The sequence below is a fragment of the Pan troglodytes genome, chromosome 14 (assembly GCF_028858775.2).
Source record: "Pan troglodytes isolate AG18354 chromosome 14, NHGRI_mPanTro3-v2.0_pri, whole genome shotgun sequence".
Taxonomy (NCBI): Eukaryota; Metazoa; Chordata; class Mammalia; order Primates; family Hominidae; genus Pan; species Pan troglodytes.
This window is the reverse complement of record NC_072412.2, coordinates 41,223,639-41,244,499: the sequence shown is the minus strand read 5'-3', so window position 1 is coordinate 41,244,499 and position 20,861 is coordinate 41,223,639. Positions and strand designations below refer to the sequence as shown.

The 20,861-nt window shown below is 36.9% G+C and overlaps 1 protein-coding gene across 21 annotated transcripts in view; it reads right to left on the bottom strand.

The window, feature by feature from the left end:
- The window catches only part of DGKH (diacylglycerol kinase eta), a 190,369-nt gene that overhangs the window by 61,720 nt on the left and 107,788 nt on the right, over window positions 1-20,861 (bottom strand). For 18 of the 21 annotated variants that reach the window (XR_010150444.1, XR_010150445.1, XR_010150443.1 and 15 more), the window contains 6 exons: window positions 13,893-13,997; window positions 13,489-13,621; window positions 7,333-7,439; window positions 6,568-6,693; window positions 1,290-1,392; window positions 53-212 (listed from right to left, as the gene is read on the bottom strand). Coding sequence is in view for 16 of the 21 variants with exons in the window: in XM_016925244.4 (XP_016780733.2) it covers window positions 53-212; window positions 1,290-1,392; window positions 6,568-6,693; window positions 7,333-7,439; window positions 13,489-13,621; window positions 13,893-13,997 (734 nt within the window). In the remaining 5 variants the exon portion in view is untranslated. Of the gene's footprint in view, window positions 1-52; window positions 213-1,289; window positions 1,393-6,567; window positions 6,694-7,332; window positions 7,440-13,488; window positions 13,622-13,892; window positions 13,998-15,280; window positions 15,304-15,371; window positions 15,538-20,861 lie in introns of those variants that run through there. The other 3 variants (XM_063792091.1, XM_063792093.1, XM_063792090.1) reach the window with 2 other exon arrangements.

Genomic DNA, 20,861 nt, shown 5'->3' with positions numbered 1-20,861 from the left:
TAACACCTAGTCCTACATTGCATTCAAATAAGATTTATCAATAATCAGTTACCCTAAATGAGGACCTCCATTCATTAAATCAAACACCTGAGCCGGATTTAGCAACTGTTTAAAGCGACGAAGGAACTTTACTCCCTGATTATCTCCACTCTTAGAATTGACAAAAACCAATAGAGGACTAACACAGAACGAAAATGTTGCTCTACAGAAACCTGTGAAAAAAACACAATACAAGATCAATACATACAGCTTTCTCTTTTAAATTATTAGCAAACATTCAGAGAAAACAAAATAAATTTATAAAAACTGGAGCATTAAGTTATAATTTAGCTCTCCAAATAGAGATAGGTTAACTATTTACATACAAACCTATATGTTTGTATGTAATTCTTATGTTCATATTCAATATTTCAAAGTATTTTAACTGCTCTTTTCTGAAGTCTGAGAGAATATTTTAAAATTTATAGTAAACAAAATCAGGGCTTAGGTTGGGGGAGAGGGCTGTTAATAGCATAGGTTTTTTAAAAAGTCACATATTTTGAGGTTTATAAACTTACATCTTCAGGTTTATAAACTTATATCTAAGATATCTATTGGCATAAATTAAAAAGTTTGAAAAGCATAAGGCATGATATCAATGCAAGACATTAATAATAGTACAGTCCTCCCTGTATATTTTGGGGGAATTGGCTGCAGGAACCCTATGAATATCAAAATCCACAGTTGCTCAAGTCTGTTACATAAAACAGCATAGCATTATACATGGTAAAAAGCCTTTGCAATACGGTTTGCTTAGAAGGAAGTAATTAGTATGCAATCCCAAAACCGGTGTTGTAGAGGGGTTCCTCAGCACTTTAGAGTTAAGTTGTAAGATTTTGGGAAAAGTGCATTTATAGGAATATAAATTCCTACAATGAAATTACAGAAAAACAGATTTTAATAACAGCCATGCTAATAGGCAGTTTCAATTATAGAGGAAAAAAACACTTATAAAAATTAACCTTTTCAGATTGTATTGCAGTACAGAGTAATGATCTTATTTTATTTACTAAAACGTAAAATCTAAAAGTCTTATATACAGTAATTTCGCCAATGTTAACAGCTATTCTACAACTTTCACTTAAATATATTCTTTTAAAAATGGAATGTACTTTCAGCAATTTAAATGGAATTATTTTTAAAAACTGACTACAATAGTCAATTACCATCATAGTTATTCTAGGAAAAGAAATATACATATCAATATTAAATATACCAGAAATATACGTACTTACACTACTGCTACATACCATCGGAATCGGTGCTGTTTAGTGCAATTGGAGGTATGATAGATACTTTACATTGACCAAGTGGACATATTGGATGGTATAAATCTTTGCAGGCAGTGTGTACCTAATGACAAACAAATATACCTTCAAGAATCATAAAAATAATGTTCTGCCATTATAAATCACATCTAACGAACTGATAATCTAGAATCAACTGTACCACAAAATGTTCAGTAATTCATAAACTACTTTAAATGGTATAACATTTATACTTCAGGAAATGACTAAACATTTTAGAAATGGAAATTTGATTTTGGTCCATGCAACCAATTTTTGTAATTATCTCAGAGAAGAATATATAGTTAATGAATAACTGGTGAAGGCGAAGAGAGAGGAAGAGAAGAGACCAAGTGCAGAGGAAGGGAGGCAGAGAAGAGAAAAAGAAGGGGAAAAGGAAGAAGGATGGAAACTAACCAGTGTGTCAATATCATTGCCCATAAAATAAATTGATGACAGAACATTTATTTTGTTCTTATAAAAATTCTTATAAAATTTAACAAAGATAAAATCTATAAAGTGCCTGCTTTTTCTGCAGTAATCCCATAACTTTCTATTCACATTTCTTTTATGACATTTCCCTATTATTAAAGTTACAAGTACCCCCATGCTTATTTTCTCAGCTGGACTGCTGCCCTGTAAGGTAAAGGAAAGTGATGCGTATCACAGGCACCCAGTAAATGTGCTTTCAGTAGAAATGAGTTTCATGGTCATGCAAGGTACTATGGAGAACAAAAACAAGGATAACTTATTAAGTAGGACCCAGGCAATTTAGTTTGTGTACTTGTCTGGAGAGCCTTCTAAATGTTTTAACCAGTAAAAGCAGACACTTTTCATCAAGTTCTTATTTAATATGACTTTATTTTATTAGTCCTTTTAGAAAACTGGCATAATTAAACCTGTATTTATCAAAACCTTTGGGAGAATAACTAAAATTCAATAATAATTCTAATTCTGGTGATGACCTGTTTTTAGACAGTTTTCTATTATGCTTTACAATAATTAACAATCCAAATGCATTTTAGAAAAACTAGCACACACAGATAGCTTTAAAAGTAATTTAAAAATGTATAAGAACCATGGAGCAAAACAGAAAGGTATTTATAATAATGCTAAATAAGAAAAGCAGATGATCAAATTATATCTTCACAATTTTTACAGAAAAGGTAAAACTATGTCCACAGACCTGGATGACAGTAGGAAAAATTATAAGTTGATTCATTAGGTTTATAGGGCTATGGGCTTTTTTATTTTGTTTTCTTTTTTCACTACATAGACTATGTTTTAGGCACTAGATATCCTGCTGTTAGAAACTCATAAAGCTGAAACTGGATCCCTTCCTTACACCTTATACAAAAATTAATTCAAGATGGATTAAAGACTTAAACTTTAGACCCAAAACCATAAAAACCCTAGAAGAAAACCTAGGCATTACCATTCAGGACATAGGCATGGGCAAGGACTTCATGTCTAAAACACCAAAAGCAATGGCAACAGAAGCCAAAATTGACAAATGGGATCTAATTAAACTAAAGAGCTTCTGCACAGCAAAAGAAACTACCATCAGAGTGAACAGGCAACCTACAGAATGGGAGAAAATTTTCGCAACCTACTCATCTGACAAAGGGCTAATATCCAGAATCTACAATGAACCCAAACAAATTTACAAGAAAAAAACAACCCCATCAAAAAGTGGGCAAAGGATATGAACAGACACTTCTCAAAAGAAGACATTTATGCAGCCAAAAGACATGAAAAAATGCTCACCATCACTGGCCATCAGAGAAATGCAGATCAAAACCACAATGAGATACCACCTCACACCCGTTAGAATGGCAATCATTAAAAAGTCAGGAAACAACAGGTGCTGGAGAGGATGTGGAGAAATAGGAACACTTTTACACTGTTGGTGGGACTGTAACCTGGTTCAACCATTGTGGAAGTCAGTGTGGCGATTCCTCAGGGATCTAGAACTAGAAATACCATTTGACCCAGCCATCCCATTACTGGGTATATACCCAAAGGACTATAAATCATGCTGCTACAAAGACACATGCACACGTATGTTTATTGCAGCACTATTCACAAAAGCAAAGACTTGGAACCAACCCAAATGTCCAACAATGATAGACTGGATTAAGAAAATGTGGCACATATACACCATGGAATACTATGCAGCCATAAAAAAGGATGAGTTCATGTCCTTTGTAGGGACATGGATGAAATTGGAAATCATCATTCTCAGTAAACTATCGCAAGGACAAAAAACCAAACACCGCATGTTCTCACTCATAGACGGGAATTGAACAATGAGAACACGTGGACACAGGAAGGGGAACATTACACTCTGGGGACTGTTGTGGGGTTGGGGGAGGGGAGAGGGATAGCATTAGGAGATATACCTAATGCTAAATGATGAGTTAATGGGTGCAGCACACTAGCATGGCACATGTATACCTATGTAACTAACCTGCACATTGTGCACATGTACCCTAAAACTAAAAGTATAATAATAATTAAAAAAAAGACATATGCAAAATGAAAAAAAAGAAAAGAAACTCATGTTTTTGTTTGTGTTTTGACATGGAGTTTCACTCTTGTTGCCCAAGCTGGAGTGCAATGGCGCAATCTCAGCTCACTGCAACCTCCACCGCCAGGGTTCAAGCGACTCTACTGCCTCAGCCTCCCAAGTGGCTGGGATTACAGGTACCTGCCACTGCTCCTGGCTAATTTTTGTATTTTTAGTAAAAACGGGGTTTCACCATGTTAGCCAGGCTGGTCTTGAACTCCTGACCTCAGATGATCCACCCGCCTTGGCCTCCCAAAGTGCTGGAATTACAGGTGTTCATATTTTTTTATTTTTTATTTTTTGAGATGATGTTTTGCTCTTGTTGCCCAGGCTGGAGTGGAATGGTGCAATCTCAGCTCACTGCAACCTCCAACTCCCAGGTTCAAGCGATTCTCCTGCCTCAGCATCCCAAGTAGCTGGGATTACAGGTATGCACTACCGTGCCCAGCTAATTTTTTTGTATTTTTAGTACAGATGGGGTTCCACCATGTTGGTCAAGCTGGTCTCGAACTCCTGACCTCAGGTGATTCACATGCCTTGGCCTCTCAAGGTGCTGGGATTACAGGCATGAGCCACTGCACCAGGCCAGAAACTCGTGTTTTAAAGGCAAAATAATATGTAAACAGGCAAATGGTTGTGTATAGGAAGTGCAAGACTAAGAGAGGTGCTATAAGGTGATGGTAGCTCAGAAACCAGCAAGTCCAACTTACATAGGGTGGGGCAGGAATGATGTCACAAGGTGAAATTTGAGTTTGCCACGAAAAAAGAGAGAAAAGGCATTCTCCCTTCTACCATCTGTAACACCACTGCTATTCTAGTTAAGAAATGTTTAAAAGTTAGGGGTGAATAGAATGAGCAAGTAATAAACCTAATTAACTCCTGCTGTTAAAGTTAACAGAGTTTAAAAACTACTGATTTTTTTTTAAAGTAAAGATATACAAATTGCAGGGAAAAAAATTTACATAAAACCTTTCTAAAATAATTCATCACACATTATGTGCTTTCTTTTTCTTTTCTTTTCTTTTTTTTTTTTTTTGAGAGGCAGAGTCTTGCTCTGTCGCCCAGGCTGGAGTGCAGTGGCACGATCTCAGCTCACTGCAACCTCCGCCTCCTGGGTTCAAGCAATTCTCCTGCCTCAGCCTCCCGAGTAGCTGGGATTACAGGCACCCACCACCACGCCCAGCTAATTTTTGTATTTTTAGTAGAGATGGGGTTTCACTGTGTTAGCCAGGATGGTCTTGATCTCCTGACCCCGTGATCTGCCCACCTCGGCCTCCCAAAGTGCTGGGATTACAGGTGTGAGCCACCGCGCCCGGCCGTGTTTTCTTTCTGATACATTGGAAGTGAACAGTTGAAGCTCTAGAAGTAGAGAAATCGACTTTAGTAAATGTACAGGCCAATAAAAATAGCAGGAAAATTTGTTATCAGTGGTTGTCCTCTCAAAAAGAAATCTGAGGTGGAATGATGCTTTAAAATCTTGTTTATGGGTAGAATTCCTTTAAAATAAAAAAATGGCATGACAAGGTTTTAGGGGCTAGGCTTGCACTAAGATTGTAAAGAGAGACACCTGTTACAGTCTATATATTAGATTAAATGAGATAAGAGAAAAAGTATTAGTAACATATCTAAGGCTAGTAAAAGAGGCAATCAATGAAGAATAACAAAAGCATGAGGACAAAGAAAAGAAACACAGATTTACCTGATCAGGCCTAACTAAAAAGTTGTAGGACTTATTTTCCTTTGTAGCCTATCAGGCAATCTCATTGATTAATCAATGAAGAATAACAAAAGCATGAGGACAAAGAAAAGAAACACAGATTTACCTGATCAGGCCTAACTAAAAAGTTGTAGGACTTATTTTCCTTTGCAGCCTATCAGGCAATCTCATTGATTAGGAAAGCAATACATCACACATCTCTTACATTTGCTGATCTACACCATACATACCAAAAAAAATAGTTTTTCCATATTTTAAAATTTGAGGCTGGCTTCCAAATTTCAGCCAGCAATGTTAAAAGACAAGACTCAAAACCACCAAATAAGTCAGCCCCAGTGCAAGGCAATCACTATCATTGTAGAGCAGCATCGCCCAGTGCTGAGATGAACGCTCACACCCACGACCTCCTCATCCTGCAGTTTTTCAGTCCCATGCCACTGTCTGCATGATCTCCTTCCTACTCTGACTGTCTTCACACAGTCCGGAGGCCCTGTCCTCACCATATCTGGCATAAATAATCAGCTGTAGGCTTCATGTTCGGCTGCATGTGCTGTTCACCTCTGTCAGAGAGCACTGGTAGGGTTGTAGCAAATTTACATGTCACATGTCAACCAAAATTTGGTGACATACCAGAGAAGGGCTTTCAGGTAGTAAAATAGGCCCGAATATAGCAAATCACTTTGTTGATAAAGCAAAATGAAAAAACAATACAACTATGGGTAAGAGATCCTGAGGCACAGGACACGGATGAACAAGAATAAGTTTTACAGGGCATTTGAAACAATGACCAGACTAGGAGGACTATACTGTAAGGAAAGAAGAATGTCATCATGAGATGCGTATGCTACCAGGTTCAGCTCTGTCATAAGTTCTTTGCTTTGCCTCTAAACCACGTGGATGACAAAGTTAGGGAAAGAAGCTAATTAAAAAGGATGAACTGATTCCAAAACCCTCACCATTGTCTTACACCAAAGGCATTTCCAATCCTGTAGACGGAGAACACTGCCACATGTTTTGTCGCAGACAGCACACTTGGCACTTACAGGCAGGTTGCCCTCAAGCCACTGGTGAGGCATCGCGACCTGTGGAGAAGGAAGAAAGGGCAGCCAGGTGAAGACTGGCGGACACCAACCTTACCCCAGGGGAGATTTTGAATCATTTCTCACTCTAGAGGGTCAGTAGTACGTTTCATGCATAGCATTCACTCATTTACCCCACGTTTATTGAGCATCTATTATGGACGTTCAAGGAATATAAAAGTAAGGTAAAAGCTGTTTCCCTTCAGGGTTCAGGTAGATTTAGCTGAGGCATGTAAAGGGATTACAATAAAGTGATCACTAAGCATTCCCAGAAATCCATATGCATGGTGCAGTGGAGGTGAGGTTTTGAAAGTGGAGGTATACTGTTGAGAGGCAACCCCAAAGTCTGAAGAGTGAACATTTCAGCTAAGCCTTAAAGAACATCTCAGAGTTCATCAGAGGTTGACAACAACAGCCCAGCACAACAGCCACTTCTAAGCCCTATTCACAACAGATTTCCTTCAAAATCTAAGAGCTAAAGAAGCTATGAAGGATTGAATTAAAAATAAAAACTTGGAATCAACCAAACCTTCTATTAAATCCTAATAATAAGCATTCCTACTTATCTTTCTCAGCTTCCACAAGAGCAGAACATAAAAGAGGAGTTAGTGGGAAGAGAGCAGAGACAGAGCAGCAGCTTACGCCATCTTCATCTTCTATAATGTCCTTCCCGATGGAGGCCAGGGTAGTCCATTTACAGTTATTTGTTGCTCTCACTGCACATCTTTTGTGAGCCTTGAATTTACACACTAAAAAAAAAAAAAAAAAAAAAAAAAAAGAGCAACTGCTTTTAAGTGGACAAGAACTTTTGGACCAATGATTAAAGGAAATCACAGCATAAAATTTTAAAAGGGAGGGAGGAAGTAGAAGAAAACAAATATATTTAAAAGATTAAATTATTCTGCAACAATAGTAATGGTATTCTAGAAAACAAATATGGCTATGTATTTATGAAGCACTTTTATCAAGCTATAAGTAGACTGCTACTTAGAGGAACAGAAAAGAAATAAATGCAAAAGAATTACTGCTTGAGAAGGCAGACAACACACACATAGGACAGAGGGAGAGAGGGAAGCAAATAAAATTTGGTAGCAGGTCTGCTGGTGACATCCCATTTTTAAATGTAGGCGCTGATTATACGAATGTGTTTAATTTGTGAAAATTCATCAAGCTGTACATTTCTGGTAGTTATTTTTCTATACATATAAAATACTGATTATAAGTCTGAAAATGTCAGTACGATAAAGCTGATCCAGGGGGCTGTAAAGTGCAAGTATACCAACAAGACAGCCAGGCATCATGGCAAATAGGTTGGTGAGGGTCACAAACACGGCCCTATCTTTGGAAAGTATTATGTTGAGATGACCAAATGACAAATGTAGAAAGAAGGGATGATGAAGTGATGTTGTCACTACAGGCTTCACTAAATCTCCCCAGCCATATTATCAAAAGGAACTTATAAAAGAGAAATTGGAGGAAATAACTAGGGAAAAAAAGCAGCACATATATGGAAAAAGAAATGAACTATAGGTTATTCGAAAAATTAACCATACTTACAAAAATTGGAACTTGACTATTATTAAACATGTTTATCTCTCTAAGGAAATTATTCAAGTATGAGTGGATACTGATATTAGGTCAGCTCCTGACTTTTAGCTAAACAGTTAAAAGTAGAGAGCATTTCAGTGGAAACATACTAAGGTAAGTGTTGCTAAATTTAAATGAAAGGTATCTCCTTTTCATGTGATTTTTCTGGATTTCTAAGTCAATCATTAACAAATTTTGCATTACACACCATTCTCTTGAAACTGTCTTAATTGGATATAACACGAAAACAAAAGTTTCAGGTAAAATAACTAAGATGTCTTTAGCCAAATGTTCAAAGTGCTTCAGGTATCATGTACAAATGGATGGTTAAACTGAGCTGGTTTATCCTTGAAAAATATTCGTCTAGGCCAGGCACAGTGGCTCACGCCTGTAATCCCAGCACTCTGGGACGCTGAGATGGTGGATCACCTGAGGTCAGGAGTTTGAGACCAGCCTGGTCACAAAGGTGAAACCTTGTCTCTACTAAAAATAAAAAAATTAGCTGGGTGTGATGGCGCATGCCTGTAATCCCAGCTACTCGGGATTCTTATGAGACATAAGAATTGCTTGAGCCCAGGAAGGCAGAGGTTGCAGTGAGCCAAGATCATGCCACTGCACTCCAGCCTGGGAGACACAGCAACACTCTGTCTCAAAAAATAATAACAATAATAATAATGATAATAATGTATACACACTGGAAATGTTTTGCTTACCTTCTCTTTTGTGTACTTTGAAAAATTCTTTCCCTTCCACCATTTTTGTTATAAATGAGTGTGTAACTAGAACACAGACTTCATATAGAAAATAATACTTCACTTGAGGCTGGGCGTGGTGGCTTACACCTGTAATCCCAGCACTTTGGGAGGCCGAGGCGGGTGGATCAACTGAGGTCCAGAGTTCAAGACCAGCCTGGCCAACATGGTGAAACCCCGTCTCTACTAAAAATACAAAAATTAGCTGGGTGTGGTGGCACGTGCCTGTAGTCCCAGCTACTTGGGAGGCTGAGGCAGGAGAATCGCTTGAACCTGGGAGACGGAGGTTGCAGCGAGCCGAGATCATGCCACTGCACCCCAGCCTGGTAACAGAGTGAGACTCCATCTCAAAAAAAAAAGAAAATAATACTTCACTTGAATTTTGTTGCTGATAAATCCTAAGTGTGAAGACACAGCACCATCAGAAGGAAGCTTAGCTTGGTGAAAATTTTTACAATGACTTACTCTCTTTTGCTTTAACATAAGTGACTACTTTAAACTGGTTGGTTAGCATCTCTAGGCCTTTTCATCTATTATGGTCTTTGTCAAAAGTGGAGTCCTAAAACTATCTGCAACAGATGCCCCAAGGTGCTTTATAAGTACTAATAAGTACTTGATATCCACAGTCAATATCTGGCTTCTAAGGGGAAAAGCAGGACATAAAAGAGAGTAATGGTATAATTTCATAGCTGTTTGAAAATTTTGCCATTAAAAATCAAACAGCCCACTAAAAATAAAAAAATCACACTTTTATAATAATAAAGTGCTTCATGTAATGAGCCTTGAAAATTACCAAGTTGCTTAATATAACATAACACTAATAATAAAACAAATCAGACTGTAATTATGGTAACTAAGAAATGAGAGTGATCAGCAGGCACTCGAATTTTGTTAGTTAACAAATTTCTCCAGACAAGTTATTCTCAAATAAAGCAATTTCCCCTGACCTGTAAAGTTATTGTTTAAAATGACAGAATTTAAAAAATAGGCCGGGCCTGGTGGCTCATGCCTGTAACCCCAGCACTTTGGGAGGCCGAGGTGGGCGGACCACCTGAGGTCGGGAGTTCGAGACCATCCTGGCCAACATGGTGAAACTCTGTCTCTATTAAAAATACAAAAATTAGCTGGGCATGGTGGCGCGCATCTGTAGTCCCAGTTACTTGGGAGGCCGAGGCATGAGAATCACTTGAACCCGGAAGGCAGAGGTTGCAGTGAGCTGAGATCATACCACTGCACTCCAGCCTGGCAACAGAGCAAGATTCCATCTCAAAAAAGAAAAAAAAATGCAGACGTAATAAGATTATGATTTATTATTACAATATTCAGTATTTACTATACTAAATCTTTGTGAGTGTTAAAAATCGTTAAGTGTGGTGGTTTAATCCCCACATTTCGGAAGGCCAAGGTGGGAGGATAGCTTGAGCCCAGGAGTTTGAGACCAGCCTGGGCAACATGGTGAGACCTAGTCTCTACAAATAATAATAATAATAAAAAAAAAGCCAGGCATGGGTGGTGCATGCCTGTGGTGCCAGCTACTCGGGAGGCCAAGGTGGGAGAATTGCTTGCGTCTGGGCAATTAAGGCTGCAATGAGCCATGACTATGCCACTGCACTCCAGCCTGAGCAACAAAATGAGTCCCCCCATTGCAAAAAAAATATCATTTAAGATCAAAATTCATAAATACCCATGATGACATATTTGATGCTGCTGATTTTTTTTAAATTACCATTTATCTTTTTTGGTTAAATTACTGTTTAAATAACTGTAAAGGACAATTATGCCCTGAAATTATAATTAATATTCTTGATTGACTTAGGGGATTTTTAATAAATTCTATTTTTCTGTCTCCTATTTTTCATTCATATAATATTTTATATATGCGAAGATTTAAAATAATAACTTTAGTTATTCAATATAAATCTAGGAAACAAATCAGTATGGCTTCATTTTATTGTGGAGATGAGGGTAGAAAGGCTAGTAAATGTAGTGAAGGCTTCACACACTGGAAGCTGAATTCTATGCTAATACAAAGTTATTCATATTCACTGTTGAATAAATTATTATATTTGCATCTCTTACAATATTTAAAGCCTCTTGTATCTAATGTTTTCAGTTTTATCAAGCACGCTGCTTATTCAGATTTTAGGGGGTTTTCAAAAGTGTAAGTATGACTTTGATTATGATGAAATCCAGAATAACCATATTCTCAAAAGATATAAAAAGGCAACTTTTATATTTATTAAACCCTTGGGATTTATAAAATCTTCTGCTATGTTTCTAAAAATACTAATAGGCAAGATACTGCAGATTAAAAAATTTTTACCAGCAAAGGAAACTAATACTAATATATACTTTTCTTTAAAAAAATTATTTAGTCCAATAATTGAGACTTTTTAAAAGTTTTGAAAATTACATTATTTACAGAAGAATATAACAAATTTATTTGTTTTGTTTTGTTTTTTTGCAGACAGAGTTTCACTCTTGTTGCCCAGGCTGGAGTGCAATGGCCCGATCTCCGCTCACTGCAACCTCCAACTCCCAGGTTCAAGCACTTCTCCTGCCTCAGCCTCCCGAGTAGCTGGGATTACAGGCATGCACCACCACACCTGGCTAATTTTGTATTTTTAGTAGACACGGGGTTTCTCCATGTTGGTCAGACTGGTCTCGAACTCCCAACCTCAGGTGATCTGCCTGCCTTGGCCTCCCAAAGTGCTGGGATTACAGGCGTGAGCCAACGTGCCTGGCCGAATATAACAAATTTATTTAAAGACTTTTAAGTTTCTTATTCTCACCAAATAATGTAATTTTCATTTTTCTTTTAAAATGCTTAGAAAAATACTCAGTCATTCCACTACTGACTCAATTTTTAAATAAAAATATTTAATAATGTATAACACTCAAATCAGAAGGGTACCACAGAGTGTCTCAGATGTGGTGTCTTTTCAGCATTTTTGGAATAAAGATTTTAGTAAAATCTTTAAAATAATACCATATTACAGACCTGGTAGGAGTTATTCAGCTCTATGTGAATCCTTTTAGATTACTAAAGTCATAATACAGGCCAATCAGATCTCTTTTGCAATCATTCTTTAAGTCTAAAAAGAAAGCTTTAATGCCTTCTCCAAATTTTCTCCTTCATGAATTTTAATGCATCAAGCCCATGATGCAAATTTGGAATAAGCTTCTTACAAAACAGTTACAAACTTCTTCCAATTTATTGAACTAGAAAAGTAGTTTTATTGTATGTATTCCCTCATTTAGTTTTTATAGTGATTCTATGAGGCATAAATGACTATTATCCCCATCTTATCGATGAGGAGAGGAAAGCCTAAGTGAGTTAAACAACTTCTCCTGGTTATAGTTTGTAATGGTGGAAGTGGAAGAGGGTTTGACTGAAGAGCTCTATTCTTAACCACTATGGTGTATCATATTAAATAGTTGAAACAATGACATACCACAGATTTTATAGTTTAAAATCAATTAAGGCTGTGATTCTATTACTACTTTATTACTTAATTATAAATAAGTGATATTCCAAATTACGAAATTTTTGGATTAGAGAAAAAAAGCTGGTATTATTATTATCATATATAGTTCAAAAAGTAGTATACAACAGTGTAATCACTGAAGTATGAAATAAAATAAATCTAAAGAAGTTATGAGTTTTCTGTTGGCAATTATTAATGTATTTGCTTTTGGTGGTCACTGCTCTTATATTAAAAATAACTCACAAATCTGCTCATGCCTCTTTGGGAGGCCAATGTGGGAGGATTGCTTGAGCCCAGGAGTTTGAGACCAGCCTGGGCAACATAGTGAGACCCTGTCTCTAGAAACTTAAAAAAAAAAGATTAGCCAGGTGTGGTGGTGCTTGACTGTAGTCCCAGCTACTAGGGAGACTGAGGTAGGAGGATCGTTTGAGCCCAGGAGGCTGAGGCTGCAGGGAGACTTGATCATGCCACTGCATTCCAGGATGGGTGACAGAGTGAGACCCCTTCTCGAAACAAAACAAAATAACAACAGCATAGGCCTTATTTTTAGAAAATTTTAAGGAAATTAAAAAGGATGATACCTATTCAGATTAAACAAAAGAAATGAAAGAAAACAATATTTAAAACAATGCAATATAATTAACAATCAGAAATTCTGCCAAAGAGTATATACTGTCCTCACAAAAAGTTTTGCTCTCCATAATCAACCAGAATAAAGAATACCAGAATGATTATACAAAGTCCAAAGATTTTTTTTTTTTAGAAAGTAGTTCCTAGTTTCTTGGGGGTGAAATGCTGTATTTTGATGTATGTTTCCTTTAAATGACTATGTTTTTTTTTCCTGAGCAAAAATATTTTCCAAGCTGGTCCTATGTGTGGAGAGCTCAATTTTAAGCTACAATAAAACCAGTGGCAGCATGTCTACAGTATGGTCACTGTTGGGAGAAAACACATGCTAGGTGCTACAGTACCTTCGCAGGACAGGCCATGGGAGGTGACTCCAGAAAGACTCTCTCTGCACACGTTACAGAAGGTAGGTCGGGCGTGGGAGCAGGCGTACCAGTTGTGCATCCCTGAGAAATGTTCCACATTAAACTGGGCCACCTAGAAATGAGATGTGAGGACAGATTTGCCAAGGCAGTGAACAAGGCTACAGATGCTGAACTGTTTGGAATGCATATAGTTATGGTCAAATTTTCAAATCCATCATTTTTAAAACGAAAGCACTTTGCTTTAAGATAAGAATTTCAAAATCTGGTTTAAACAAGTTGCTGAATGAGTGTACACATACTTATGTTTGCACGGTAGAGCTCTAGCCCTTTGGTTAACATTTATTTCCTAAGAACACGAGATGAAAGAAAAGATGCTATTTTACCTCGTAGGGTTCTCTGGTCTGTACAGACTTCAGTGAGCTGATCCAATCCTCCATCTCCTTTCTGTTCTCAGCACACAGCATTAGCCTTCTGAATGGAGTGATGATCTGAAAGGCATAATTCAATCTAATGATTGTTAATACCAAAAGAGAAAGATTGTTGCAAAACCTAACATCTTCTGAGGTAATTCCATTTCTAACTTGAGTCTTTATTTCTTACGTTTTTGTAATCTGTATGATAAAATAATGTGGTCTAGGAAAGAAAAAGCCTAAGGAGTTTTTCTACCTTTGATCCTTTTGCTACTTACTTGGGCTCTTTAGCCCTTTTTTCTAAGGCTATGGACCCAAATACACAATGCATTCTTATTCCACGAAGTACATCTTACAAACTGATTTTAAATATACTTCAAAATAATTCATAGTAAGCTTAGCAGGAATACATAGTTTTCAATATGGAAAATATTTTTAAATTAAAAATCAAAGGAATGCAATATTAAATGATTTCTTAATTTTTTTTTTTTTTAGTAGAGGCAGGGTTTCACCATGTTGGCCAGGATAGTCTGGATCTCTTGACCTCGTGATCCGCCCCCCTCGGCCTCCCAAAGTGCTGGGATTACAGCCGTGAGCCACTGTGCCCGGCCACCTAATTGATTTATTATGGTATCAAGAATATTCTGTTAATATTTAAATAATATTGAGTTTACATATCACTTCCAGTCTATTTTAATGATTTATGAAGATTCTTCCCCCATTGTGTAGAACTCCACTGTACTAGTATTTAGTGAGAGCAGGGACAAAGAATTACCATAAACATCCTTTTGTTGGCTTTAGGGAAGAAAAGAATTGCGACTTTTATCTTTTTTCATGTTATTAAAAAGGCAACTTAATTACATTAAGGACCTTAAAGCAAGTGGAATGAAAACTTCACACTCTCATAGGATCAAAGTGCTTCAAAGTAAGGTTCTGAAATGACTTGAAAGAAGCCCCTATTTATTTGTGAATACAATATTCTGGTTGGAATCTCAAAGTTACTAAATCCTACACATTTACTGTCAAGAAGAGATCATTTATTTACTTGCAGAACAAGAGAAAAATGTTGCATTCCTACCTGGAAACTATTTCCAAAGAATAAAGCACATACCTATTTATATACCAAATAAGAATTGTTCTCAAGTTAAAAGCTTCTTGATCAAGTGATAAGTCTAAACATTACATTGGATTATAGAGCAGATTTCACAAGTAATGAAAAAGCAATAATCTTCTAAAACAAACAAACAAAAAGAATTCTTCCCAAAAGGAATAAACTAGTAAGCCTAAATCATTACTATTCATCTTAGAAAATAAGTCCAATATTCAAAACAACAGAGATCAATCCAGTCTTAGCTACTCACGAGTCATTGCCGCCTCTCATTTGTCATGGGTTTAGGCTACAGAATCCTTCCTTAAACCCAGAAGCTTTGAATACATCTAACAGGCACTCACCCTTAAATACAGCCAGCCAAAAGTCACATGGAAGAGGAGCACCAATCAGTCAGCTCTGGATATTTGTTAATTGCATATGAAATTGAAGAGAACCTCACTTTTGCATTTTCTTGTTTTCCACGACCCTCTTTGGATAAAGCTTATTAACAGTTGGTCACTTCTCTTCCTGAATAAATAGTTAATGCAAAGAACAATGCCTCTCATTACTTAGGAGCCAAATGGATGCTTTATTGCTTCAAAATGTTTTTCTAGGACAGCTCATGAGATGCAGCAGAGAGGTACCATTAAATCATAATACACTCCTGGCTCTAATGACTGGCACAGCATTTCAGAGTCTCCAAGTTTCACTGGACTCACTGATGTTTTCTGAATAAATATTGTCTCTAGCATTTATTGTATTTATTTTTTGCTACCTTATATGATGTAACTCTAAGGATTCCCTCTCCTTTCCTTATATGAGATAAAGTATCATGAGACAAGCATTATTCAGACAAATAAACCAGGCTTGCTATTTTGTTCTTTAACTTTGTTCTTTGCTGAATTCTAAGTAAAGCATGATGACTAATGGTTTTAACTGTCTTTAGTGCCTTTACATTAAATGTCTTGTAAAGTCATTGTGAATTCAAGAAAAAGGGGAGAAAGAAGGATAAAGAATAGCTTCTAATTTTTCTTTGTGTATTTGGAATTACACAAATGCCTCAATTCTAAATGATTTCAGCAATACAAACCATGTGTACTTATATACTAATAAAGTAAAATGTATACATTTGCAATTTCTCCTTTTCAATAAAAACTTGTTTTAAAGTGAACAGTAATGAGCAAGGAAAGATCATAACATATTTAATACAGTTACGTTTTCCAGAGGCAAAAAAAATTGGAAAATTATTTTGATTTATAGGCCTTGTGATTAAGAAATCTACTGATTAGATTTGTCCATGGACAGCAGCTGCTAAAAGAGCATTAATTGTAACACACCCCCAGATGCTACCATGGGGCTGGAGCCCAAAAGCACTCACACCTGCCCCAGGACCTGCTGGCCCATGTGCTCCCCCTCCCACAATGGGTTTGAACTTGGCCCAGCGAAACAAGCCACCCCTCCCACCCCTGTCACAGGTCCCACGAAGGAGTCCAGGGAACTGTCCCCTCTTAATGTCTTTAAGCCTGTATTTCAGAATCGTGGTTCTAACTGTTACTTCACAGAAGACTCTGGTTCACCAGAGCATCAAAAATAGAAGGTGATAGTGAAACCATCAAGAATAAAGAGGTCCCTGTGCAGCTGTGCCCTCCTGCCCTGCCTTCCATGGGAAAAGGACATGACAAAGGACTTGGCCTTGAGGAATCACCAAGAAAGGCTTCATGTGTTACTTGTTGGGGTATCTTATTATGTGATTTATATATATATATATGTTATATATATATATGTTTGTGTTTGTATGTGTGTATACATGTGTATGTATATATATGTGTGTGTATGTATATATATATATACACATATATAATCATATGTTCAATAATAAACCCCCATTTCTTTTGAAGACTATTGGTCAAAGCTAGAATTTAATTTCACCACCCTTTCTTTTGAAGACTACTGGTCAAAGCTAGAATTCAGTTTCACCACCATTTCTTTTGAAGACTATTGGACAAACCTAGAATTTAATTTCTTAGAATTCAAACAAATTATAGTTATTAATGTTTAGTCAATCCACATTGTACTAGTTTCCTATTGCCATTGTAACAAATTATCACAATTTTAGTGGCTTAAAACAACACAAATGTACTCTCTTAAAGTTGTAGATTTCAGAAGTTTAAAATCAAGATGTTGAACAAAATGACAACAACAAATAACCCCATTAAAAAGTGGGCAAAGGACAGGAACAGACATTTTTCAAAAGACATACAAATGGCCAAGAAACATATAAAAAAAATGCTCAACATCACTCATCATGAGAAATGCAAACTAAAACCACAATGAGACACCATCTTAGAGCAGTCATTAAAAAGTCAAAAAACAACAGGTATTAGCAAGAATGTGGAGCAAAGGGAATGCTTGTACACTGTTGGTGTGAATGTAAATTAGTACAACATCTATGGAAAACAGTATAGAGATTTATCAAAGAACTAAAAATTGTACTACCATTTGACACAGCAATCTCACCACTGGGTATCTACCTACAGGAAAAGAAATCATTATATTAAAAAGATACCTGCACTTATATGTTTATTACAACACTATTAACAATAGCAAAGATATGGAATCAACCTAAGTATCCAGTATCCATCAACAGATGATTGTATAAAGAAAATGTGATATATATATATTTTATTCTTTTTTATGACTGAGTAGTTTTCCATGGTGTATGTGTGTGTGTGTATATGTATAAGTGAAACTACATATATATATAAGTGAAACTACATATATATGTGAAACTACATATATATGTGAAACTACATATATATATAAGTGAAACTACATATATATATGTGAAACTACATATATACGTGTGTGTGTGTATATATATATACACATATATACACACACACACACATACACCATGGAATACTACTCAGTCACAAAAAAGAATAAAATCATGTCTTCTGCAGAATAATGGATGGAACTAGAAGCCATTAATCTTCAGTGAAATAACTCAGAAGCAGAAGTACCACATGTTCTCACTTATACGTGGGAGCTAAATAATGTGTACACATGGACATAGTGTGGAATAATGGACACTGGAGACTCTAAAGGGTGGAAGGGGGGTGACTGATGATAAATTACTTAATTTGCACAATGTGCACTATTCAGGTGATGGTTACACTAAAAACCCAGACTTCACCACTATGCAATATATCCATGTAATAAAGCTGCTCCTGTACCCTCTAAATCTATTTTTAAAAATGAATAAAATAAAATAAAGATGTTGGGAGGGCTCCATTCCTTCCAGAGACTCTCGACTCTAGAGGAGAATCCATGTCTTTGCCTTTCTCAGCTTCCAGGGTCTGCCTACCTTCCTCAGCTTGCAGCCCCTTCCTTTCATCTCTCCAACCTCTTGCCTTCATAGTCACATCTTCTCTGACTCTCTGATTCCTCTTGCTTCCCTCTTATTGCACTGGGCCCACCTAGATAATCCAGGATCATCTCATATGAAGATCACATGATCACAATTACAAAGTTTCTTTTGCCAGGTAACGTGCCACTCATTCCGTAAGTTCCAGGGATTAGGATGTGAACATCTTTGGGGGTCCATTATTCAGCCTACCACACCCATAAAAAAAAAAAATTACAAATTTTGATATTGTAATAAACTGGTAAATCAATAATACCTGAAATCTATTCTCTTATATTCGTAATTTCAGTAATATCAATTAATATCTATGGTTACAAACAACCAAAAGAACTAATAATTAAGCTCATTAAACACAGGACACTTAATGGGGCTCTGGTTTTGATAAATAAACAGAAGGATTACTTCCGCAGCATCTTACATTTTCAAAGTGCTTTGCTATCAATATGATCATATTCACCATCTCATTTAATCTTCCATGTAACTGGTGTATATAAGAGGTAAAAAGAAATGTAACTTTTTTAAAATTGCAAACTTGGTAAGTCACGCAGGCAGAAGATGTAGTCAGGTCTTTCAGCTTTAAATCACAACCTCTTTCTCCTGTTATACTAGACAAATAGTGCCTATTTCTCAGGCTCCTTCACATAGTCCATAGAACTCTGTCTAGGGCACAATCCATTTTGCCATATTTTGTTATATGGAACTCTAAGATTTCAAAGGTCATAAAAAACAACTGTTCAACAGAAATAAAAAGGTTAAGATATGGAAAGAAAGTTTCAGATTACCAATAACAAAATTATTTTTCCTATCATAATTTTTAAAATAATTAAGCATAATTTCATTTCACTATATAATACATAGCTATGTCTTATTACTAAAATTGGTTTTAAAAATCTAAAAAGTACTTAGTACTCTAAGAACAGACTAAAGTCAATTAATACTACACTGCCAATATAAAGCAAGCATATTTTACAAGGTAAATAAAAGAACTCAAAACTGATAGGCAAACCACACAAATCTGCAGCATAATTCTATGTAGTTTGCCTAGTGTCTCCAAGTTTGTGAGCTCCCTGTGAGTTCAATAAACAAGTGTTTGAAAAATAGGAGTTCTCTGGTTTTCCCTTATAAGTTCATCTAAGGTCTCCCCTTTTATTCTCCATCACGACATGCTATTCTTATCTTTATAGCACTTTTCTCCACTTACATATTAACATTTGATTTGCTGCACCCACTTCATGTCTGTTTTGTGACTTTATTCTAAAAGACAATCCAACAACAGAGTATGTTAATGTTTTCAGTGATGGGCAAAGGTGAAGGGTTAGATAAGCTATAAGGTTGTGAGCAAAGTGCGGAAGGTCACCTATTGTGATAGTTTAAAACTTACACTCTCCATTTGAATCCATCCGTTCATTCATTAGAAAATACAAAGTATTCCTATTTTCTGCCAAACAATGTTGCAGCCTCCAGGAAACAGAAATGAAATACCCAGTCCTTTCACTCAGAGAGCTCACAGTCCAATGGGGAAACACAGATAAGTGAAACTAATTTCAGTGGAGTAGGTTCCTGTCATCTTCTAAACCACTTGGCATGGCTTACAAGACCCTTCGTGATCTGAACTGTATCTATGCTTTCAATATCTGGGGTGCAATGAGAACACAGTGAAGGGGAAACTAACCAAGACTAGAGGATCTGAGAATGCTTTGTCGGGGAAGAAGATACTCAAATAAGAAGGGAGGAAGAGGTCAGGAGCGATGCCTCATGTCTGTAATCCCAGCAATTTAGGAGGCCAACGTGGGAAGACTACTTGAGGCCAGAAGTTTGAGACCAGCCTGGGCAATATCACAAGGCCCCATCTCTACAAAAACTCAAAAATTAGCCTGGCATGGTGGCATATGCCTGGGAAAGCTGAAGCAGGAGGATCACCTGAGCCCAGGAGATTGAGGCTACAGTGAGCTATGATCACGCCACTGCATTCCAGCCCAGGCAAGAGTGAGACTTGTCTCAAAAAAAAAAAAAAGGGGGGGGCGGGTGGGGTTGTGGGTGGGAAGGCCAAGTAAGGTTTCCTGTGTATGTCTGCGGGGAAGAAGCCACAAGGAGGGAGAAGGAGAAGGCATGGATACTGTAAGCCAAGGGATACATGAACACATTGAAGAAGAAAGATCAGGCAGGGGCTGGGTATTATAAATAGTGTGATGTGACAACCATGGGCTGCAAATGGAAAATAAAATCAGAGGGGCAATTATGAGGAACCTTTTAACCACACCAAAGAGTACAGATTTGATCCTAAAAGTGACAGAGCACGGCTACTAAAGGGCTTTAAGCCAGGAAGAGACACAAACCAGATACTCATTTTAGGAAGATAACTGGCAGGGCAGCAGTGTAGATGGTCCACTTGGTAGTGGAAAGCCGTGGTGGGAGACTCTTATTA